Source organism: Oncorhynchus masou, unplaced genomic scaffold, assembly GCF_036934945.1.
Source record: "Oncorhynchus masou masou isolate Uvic2021 unplaced genomic scaffold, UVic_Omas_1.1 unplaced_scaffold_956, whole genome shotgun sequence".
Lineage (NCBI taxonomy): Eukaryota > Metazoa > Chordata > Actinopteri > Salmoniformes > Salmonidae > Oncorhynchus > Oncorhynchus masou.
Window position 1 is genome coordinate 204,635 of NW_027016058.1, and position 8,615 is coordinate 213,249.

The 8,615-nt window shown below is 40.9% G+C and overlaps 2 protein-coding genes across 2 annotated transcripts; both read left to right on the forward strand.

Moving 5' to 3' along the window:
• The first annotated feature begins 1,313 nt into the window (after nucleotides 1–1,313).
• On the forward strand, nucleotides 1,314–2,717 carry LOC135538412 (hatching enzyme 1.2-like). Its single transcript, XM_064964314.1, has 2 exons — nucleotides 1,314–1,660; nucleotides 2,141–2,717. The coding sequence occupies exons 1-2, from the start codon at nucleotides 1,437–1,439 to the stop codon at nucleotides 2,715–2,717; spliced, it is 801 nt and encodes a 266-aa protein (XP_064820386.1). The 5' UTR covers nucleotides 1,314–1,436.
• A 4,039-nt stretch (nucleotides 2,718–6,756) lies between these two features.
• On the forward strand, nucleotides 6,757–8,404 carry LOC135538413 (hatching enzyme 1.2-like). Its single transcript, XM_064964315.1, has 2 exons — nucleotides 6,757–7,029; nucleotides 7,800–8,404. The coding sequence occupies exons 1-2, from the start codon at nucleotides 6,806–6,808 to the stop codon at nucleotides 8,374–8,376; spliced, it is 801 nt and encodes a 266-aa protein (XP_064820387.1). The 5' UTR covers nucleotides 6,757–6,805; the 3' UTR covers nucleotides 8,377–8,404.
• The last annotated feature ends 211 nt before the right edge of the window (nucleotides 8,405–8,615 follow it).

The window sequence follows — 8,615 nt, forward strand, 5'->3', positions numbered from 1 at the left end:
AACCTGTATAGACCTGCCATTACACCCTAATCTGTATAGACCTGCCATTACACCCTTACAGACCCATTAATAACCTGTATAGACCTGCCATTACACCCTAACCTAATCTGTTTATAGACCTGCCATTACAGTGTTTATACTATATTATTACAGTGTTTTATTGTCTAACCTGTAGATTATTATTGTCTAGATTATTACATTGTTTTATTGTCTAGATTATTACAGTGTTTTATTATCTAGATAGATTATTAGTGTATTTTTATTATCTAGATTATTAGTGTTTTATTGTCTATATTATTACAGTGTTTTATTGTCTAGATTATTACAGTGTTTTATTGTCTAGATTATTACAGTGTTTTTTGTTTAGTGTATTATTTTCTAGATTATTAGTGTTTTATTATCTAGATTTTTAGTTTTATTGTCTATTACATTATTGTTAGATTATTACAGTGTTTTATTGTTTAGATTATTACTGTGTTTATTATATAGATTATTAGAGTGTTTTATTGTCTATATTATTACAGTGTTTTATTGTCTATATTATTACAGTGTTTTATTGTCTAGATTATTACAGTGTTTTATTGTCTAGATTATTACAGTGTTTTATTGTCTATATTATTAGAGTGTTTTATTGTCTAGATTATTAGAGTGTTTTATTGTCTAGATTATTACAGTGTTTTATTATCTATATTACTACAGTGTTTTATTGTCTAGATTATTAGAGTGTTTTATTGTCTAGATTATTACAGTGTTTTATTGTCTAGATTATTACAGTGTTTTATTGTCTATATTATTAGAGTGTTTTATTGTCTAGATTATTAGAGTGTTTTATTGTCTAGATTATTACAGTGTTTTATTATCTATATTACTACAGTGTTTTATTATCTATATTATTACATTGTTTTATTGTCTAGATTATTACAGTGTTTTATTGTCTATATTATTACAGTGTTTTATTGTCTAGATTATTACAGTGTTTTATTATCTATATTACTAAAGAGCTGCAATGATTTCAACGTACTGTTTTACACCTGCTGTATCCTGTGCAGGTGACAAATAAACAATAACAGTTGAAACGTTCCTCAGCACATCATTGTAGTAGAGTCAACTGTCATTACATTAGTGTGTGACCTGTTTGTTGAGTAGGCATGGCCAGGTGTAAATGGACCCATATGGATTAAAACCATGTTGAAACTGTAGGTGTGGTGGTGGAGCCCTCCCTTCAGAGGTTTATTTAGGACTAACAACATGGACCCCAACCCAGAATCCTCCAGCAGACACACCTGAGGAGGACTGTATAAAAAGCCCAGGACTGACCAGACAGAATCACACATCAAGACTCTCCAAAGCATCTCCAGGACCAAGAAGCCATCTAGAGTATCTCCACTGTCAGATCCAAGGAGCCATCCAGAGTCTCTCCTCTCCACACACTGAAGATGGAGCAAAGCCCCTCTCTCACCCTGCTGCTGCTGCTGCTGCTGGGCCTCTCTCAGGCCAACCCTCTCATGGAGGATGGAAGTGGACCAGAGATCCTAACAGACAACCCAGAGGCTGTAGACATCACTGAGAGAATTCTGACCACTAATAACGGCTCCAGTCAGTTTCTGTTGGAGGGGGACATGGTGGCACCAACAACCAGAAACGCCATGATTTGCTATAGGTACAACCAACACACACTGAAAACAATATTGTGCTTCTACTTTTAAAACTATTTGCATCAGCTAATTTAGTATTTCCAACACAAGGTATTTTTATGTTGAATATACTTCACTTTTAGTGTTTCAGAAAGTTGCATGATCACAAAATATACAACTTCGCTTCGTTCAAACCTGCATACAAACATTGTGTAGAAAGTAGCATTATAAAGTCAAAAGAATGTGGAATTACCCACAATCCTCTAAAAACAGAGCCAGGTGTCAAAAAGCTGTTGCTAGAACTTAAAGTTAGTAAGTTGAGGGAAAATGTCCCTTGGAGTTGTTTTTATGTGCATCTTATGTTGATATATTTACATATTGACATTTCAGGTTGGTTAAACGAATGAGGTAGAGTGAAGTACTAACTATAAAAACTATATTTTTTTAGGTCAAAATAATTGTATTTTCAAATATAATTGACTAACCAGCTGAATGTTATTTTACAGTGCAGGATGCTTCTGGAACAAAGGCCCCGACGGACTGGTTGAAGTGCCCTACACAGTGAGCAGTAGCTTCAGTTCCTCTGACAAGCAGGGCATTGAAAACGCCCTCCGGGCCTTCACTTCCAAGACCTGCATTCGCTTCGTGCCTTGGCAGAATCAGGTTGACTTTATCAGCTACGAGCCCAGAGATGGGTGCTGGTCCCCTCTTGGTAGAGTGGGAGGCCAACAAACGGTCTCTCTCCAAATGGACGGGTGTGTTTACTTCGGCATCATTCAGCACGAGACTCTCCACGCTCTGGGCTTCCAACACGAACAAACCAGGAGCGACCGTGACGAGTACGTCACGATCAACTGGAGTAACATCGACTCTAACAATGCCTACAACTTTGATAGATCAAACACCAACAACCTGAACACTCCCTATGACTACAGCTCTGTCATGCACTATGGAAAAACAGCCTTCTCTATCAACGGGATGGACACCATCACCCCCATCCCCAACCCTGACGTGCCCATCGGCCAGAGACAGGGGTTGTCCACCACGGACATCCTGAGGATCAACAGACTCTACGGCTGCTGAGAGGAAGACATCAAGTCACAGGAGAAAAGTCTGGAAAAGACCAGATGAAGGAAGTCAAGTCTGACATATAGAATGTTATCTTATTGATTTAAAATCATTGTTGAGTTGGAACTTTTTAAAATGATCATTGCTGTAGTTGTGTAGTTCTCAAATTATTTTAATCATATGACTTAGTTAATTATCTAAAATAAACAAGATTGAAAGCAGATGCTATTGTGTAATTCTAGTGTTTTCTAGTGTGTGTTTGTCTGTGTGTCTGTGAGAGAGAGAGTTAACAGACTTGGCACAAGTCCTCCATGTCTGTCCTGATCCAAGACATTCTTCCTCCAATCAGCACTAGAGTGACATCACTTCTGTCACAACTACAATGACATCATTTCTCTCACCTAAACACAATAAGACACTAGGAATATTCACAACTACAATGACATGAAAGATAAGAATTATTTTTGGAAGAGAATGAAGGAGGCTGACAGAGGACAACATAAATATCTGCTCTGGGAATCTGACAACAAAGCAGAAATAAAAATCAACCACATGGTATTTTCTTGTTAATATTTATACTGTAGATGTAACTGGTCTGGTCTGCTAAAATCATCACTTCAATGTGGTGTCACACGTCCCCAACAAAATACAGGTTTCTCCTCAAAATGTTTTAAAATGCTGGACATTGAATCTTATCACATAACAAGATAGACAAACAAACCAAAACATTCTGCTGACATGCTGACATCTCTCTCTATTTATCTTGGATCTTGGAGGGCACTACGGTGTTGAACACTGAGCTGTAGTCAATGAACAGCATTCTTACGTATGTGTTCCTTTTGTCTAGGTGGGAAAGGGCAGTGTGGAGTGCAATAGAGTTGGTGTCATCTGTGGATCTGTTTGGGGCGGTATGCAAACTGGACTGGGTCTAGGGTTTCTGGGATGATTGTGTCAATGGGTGTCATGCCCAGACTTTCAAAGAATGTCATAGCTACAGATGTGAATGCTACGGGGCGATGATAATTTAAATAGGTTACCTTGGTGTTCTTGTGCACAGAGACTATGGTGGTCTGCTTGAAACATGTAGGTATTACAGACTGGGTCAGGGAGAGGTTGAAAATATCAGTGAATACACTTGTCAGCGCATGCTCGGAGAACACGTCCTGGTAATCCATCTGGCCCTGCGGGTTTTGTGAACGTTCAACTGTTTAAAAAGGTCACATCGGCTACGGAAAGCATGATCACAAAGTCATCCAGAACAGCTGGTGCTCTCACGCATGGTTCAGTGTTGCTCGGCTCAGAGCAAGTGTAGCATGCATTTAGCACATCTGGTAGGCTTGTGTCACTGGGCAGCTCGTGGCTGGGTTCCCCTTTGTAATCCTTAATAGTTTGGAAGCCCTGTATTCGCTCGCAAGTTGATTTTGTTCACCCACACCAGACGCAATCAGGAGGAACAATTATGTTAATTTGGGGACAGGTCAAAAAGCATTGAACATTTATGGCAATTTAGTTAGCTCGATTGCTGTTGCTAGCTCATGGGATAAAGCACAAGGTCCTCTACTCCGACAATAAATTAACAGCTAAAACGGTAAACGAAATTAGTTTCTCGTCATCTCTCCTCTTTCCATCAGGCTTCTTCTCCTTTGGACTTTATATGGCGGTTGGCAACCACCTTTACAGCATTACAACAACCGACTGAAGTGTCACATATAAAACAACAGATTAAAACAGTGAACTATGTTTGTACTGAATGAATGGTCAATACCACCTTACAACAATATCACAATGTATGTGAATGCATGTCTCTGTTCCTTGCTGTGCGTCTCTTCACAGTCCCTGTTGTTCCATAAGGTGTATTTTTACCTGCTTTTTAAATCTGATTCTACTGCTTGCATTAGTTACCTGATGTGGAATAGAGTTCCATGTAGTCATGGCTCTATGTAGTACTGTGCGCCTCCCATAATCTTTTCTGGAGTTGGGGACTGTAAAGAGACCTCTGGGGCATGTCTTGCGGGGTATGCATTGTTGTCCGAGATGTGTGCTAGTATTTTAAAAACAGACAGCTCGGTACATTCAGCTTGTCAATAAAAACTAGTGTCTAGATGTTGTCTGTAATCAATGACTTCTGGTTTGGAAATGTACGCACGGGTCACTGGAGATGACGTTGTCGATGCACTCATTAATGAAGCAGGTGACTGATGTGGTGAACTCCGGATGAATTCCGGAACATATTCCAGTCTGTCGCTTAGCAACCGCCTCATCGGACCACTTCTGAATTGAGCGTGTCACTGGTACTTCCTGTTTGAGTTCTTGCTTGTAAGCAGGAATCAAGAGGATAGAGTTATGGTCAGATTTACCAAATGGAGGGTGAGAGAGAGTTTTGTATACATCTCTGTGTGTTGAGTAGAGGTAATCCAGAGTGTGTGTGTGTGTGTGTGTGTGTGTGTGTGTGTGTGTGTGTGTGTGTGTGTGTGTGTGTGTGTGTGTGTGTGTGTGTGTGTGTGTGTGTGTGTGTGTGTGTGTGTGTGTGTGTGTGTGTGTGTTTGTGTGTGTGTCCCCGTTGCACAGGTGACATGCTGGTAGTAATTAGGACATGCTGGTAGAAATCAGGTTTAAAGGATTTCGGTTTTCCTGCAATAAAATCACCGGGCACCAGGAGTGCTGCCTCTGGATGAGCATTTTCTTCTTGGCTTATGGCCCTATATAGCTCATTGAGTACCAGCATCTGCTTTTGGTGGTAAATAGACAGCCATGAAAAATATAGATGAACATTATCACTATAGTATGGTCTACAGCTTATCATGAGGTATTCTAACTCGGGTGAGCAGAACCTCCAGTCTTCCTTAATATAAGAGATTTGCTCAATTTGCTTACCGCCCCAATAGATCCACAGACGATGCAACCGCCATCACACTGCACACTGCCCTAACCCATCTAGACAAGAGGAATACATATGTAAGAATACTGGCCATTGACTATAGCTCAGCAATCAACACCATAGGACCCTCCAAGTTGATCATTAAGCTTGAGGCCCTGGGACTGAACCCCGGTCCTGTGCAATTGGGTCCTGGAGTTCCTGACGGGCCGTCCCCAGGTGATGAAGGAAGGAAACAACACCTTCACGTCGCTGATCATCAACACTGGGGCCCCACAGGGGTGCGTGCTCAGTCCCCTCCTGTACTCCCTGCTCACCCATGACCTCCAACTCTGGCAGGGTAGCCTAGTGGTTAGAGCATTGGACTAGTAACCAAAAGGTTGCAAGTTCAAATCCCCGAGCTGACAAGGTACAACATCTGTCGTTCTGCCCCTGAACAGGCAGTTAACCCACTGTTCCTAGGCCATCATTGAAAATAAGAATTTGTTCTTAACTGACTTGCCTGGTTAAATAAAGGTAAAATTTAAAAAATTCCACTTTGGATGGTGTATCAATACACCCAGTCACTACAAAGACACAGTCGTCCTTCCTAACTCAGTTGCCAGAGAGGAAGGAAACCGCTCAGGGATTTAAACCATGATGTCTTTGTTATTTAGCCATTTTTCACTAATGCAGGCCTCAGCTATACAGGCACAACTACCACAATCTATAACAAACATAATTCTTCCAATACATTTGATTCATATTCCCAGACAAATATTACAACGATGAGTTTGTCTGAACAACTTGTTTACCTGTTCTATAGCATTTGTCAAACAGGAAATGGCAAATGTGACAATATTTAACCAGTGGCCTACTCAATCTGACACGTTCCTCAGCACATCATTGTCGTAGAGTCAACTGTCATTACATTAGTGTGTGACCTGTTTGTTGAGTAGGCATGGCCAGGTGTAAACGGACCCATATGGATTAAAACCATGTTGAAACTGTAGGTGTGGTGGTGGAGCCCTCCCTTCAGAGGTTTATTTAGGACTAACAACATGGACCCCAACCCAGAATCCTCCAGCAGACACACCTGAGGAGGACTGTATAAAAAGCCCAGGACTGACCAGACAGATTCACACATCAAGACTCTCCAAAGCATCTCCAGGACCAAGAAGCCATCTAGCGAATCTCCACTGTCAGATCCAAGGAGCCATCCAGAGTCTCTCCTCTCCACACACTGAAGATGGAGCAAAGCCCCTCTCTCACCCTGCTGCTGCTGCTGCTGCTGGGCCTCTCTCAGGCCAACCCTCTCATGGAGGATGGAAGTGGACCAGAGATCCTAACAGACAACCCAGAGGCTGTAGACATCACTGAGAGAATTCTGACCACTAATAACGGCTCCAGTCAGTTTCTGTTGGAGGGGGACATGGTGGCACCAACAACCAGAAACGCCATGATTTGCTATAGGTACAACCAATACACACTGAAAACAATATTTTGCAAATTCTAATTTAAAACTATCTGCATCAGCTTATTTAGTATTTCCAACACAAGGTATTTTTATGTTGAATATACTTCACTTTTAGAAGAAGTGATAACAGACCAAGGTTCCTAGACAGAAAGTGATAACAGACCAAGGTTCCTAAACAGAAAGTGATAACAGACCAAGGTTCCTAGACAGGAAGTGATAACAGACCAAGGTTCCTAGACAGAAAGTGATAACAGACCAAGGTTCCTAGACAGAAAGTGATAACAGACCAAGGTTCCAAGACAGGAAGTGATAACAGACCAAGGTTCCTAGACAGAAAGTGATAACAAACCAAGGTTCCTAGACTAATATATATATATAATATACTTCACTTTTAGTGTATCATAAAGTTGCCTCATACTAATAGAGAAATATACTTTTCTTCCGTCAAACCTGAACACACCATTGTGTAGAAATATTGTAAAGTCAAAGAATGTGGAATTACCCACAATCCTCTAAAAACAAAGCCAGGTGTCAAAGTTGTTGCTAGAACTTAAAGTTAGTCAATTGAGGGAAAATTTCCCTTGGAGTTGCTTTTACGTGCATCTTATGTTGATATATTTACATATTTACATTTCAGGTTGGTTAAACGAGTGAAGTAGAGAAAGGGACTAATTAAATTGAAGTAAAGATAACAAATATATTTTTTATGTCAAAATAATTGTATTTTCAAATATAATTGACTAACCAGCTGGATTTTATTTTACAGTGCAGGGTGCTTCTGGAAAAAAGGCTTGAACGGATTGGTTGAAGTGCCCTACACAGTGAGCAGTAGCTTCAGTTCCTCTGACAAGCAGGGCATTGAAAACGCCCTCCGGGCCTTCCCTTCCAAGACCTGCATTCGCTTCGTGCCTCGGCAGAATCAGGTTGACTTCATCAGCTACGAGCCCAAAGATGGGTGCTGGTCCTCTCTTGGTAGAGTGGGAGGCCAACAAACGGTCTCTCTCCAAATGAACGGGTGTGTTTACTTCGGCATCATTCAGCACGAGACTCTTCACGCTCTGGGCTTCCAACACGAACAAACCAGGAGCGACCGTGACCAGTACGTCACGATCAACTGGAGAAACATCGACTCTAACAATGCCTACAACTTCGATAAACAAAACACCAACAACCTGAACACTCCCTATGACTACAGCTCTGTCATGCACTATGGAAAAACAGCCTTCTCTATCAACGGGATGGACACCATCACCCCCATCCCCAACCCCGACGTGCCCATCGGCCAGAGACAGGGGTTGTCCACCACGGACATCCTGAGGATCAACAGACTCTACGGCTGCTGAGAGGAAGACATCAAGTCACAGGAGAAAAGTCTGGAAAAGACCAGATGAAGGAAGTCAAGTCTGACATATAGAATGTTATCTTATTGATTTAAAATCATTGTTGAGTTGGAACTTTTTAAAATGATCATTGCTGTAGTTGTGTAGTTCTCAAATTATTGTAATCATATGACTTAATGAATTATCTAAAATAAACAAGATTGAAAGCAGATGCTATTGTTTAATTCTAGTGTTTTCTAGTG

What these genes read in the sequence shown, in the direction of transcription:
- LOC135538412 (XM_064964314.1), top strand. Translation starts at nt 1,437, where the DNA reads ATGGAGCAAAGCCCCTCTCTCACCCTGCTGCTGCTGCTGCTGCTGGGC. An exon ending in AACGCCATGATTTGCTATAG is followed by an intron (nt 1,661 to 2,140) that starts GTACAACCAACA and finishes GTTATTTTACAG; the next exon opens with TGCAGGATGCTTCTGGAACA.
- LOC135538413 (XM_064964315.1), top strand. Translation starts at nt 6,806, where the DNA reads ATGGAGCAAAGCCCCTCTCTCACCCTGCTGCTGCTGCTGCTGCTGGGC. An exon ending in AACGCCATGATTTGCTATAG is followed by an intron (nt 7,030 to 7,799) that starts GTACAACCAATA and finishes TTTATTTTACAG; the next exon opens with TGCAGGGTGCTTCTGGAAAA.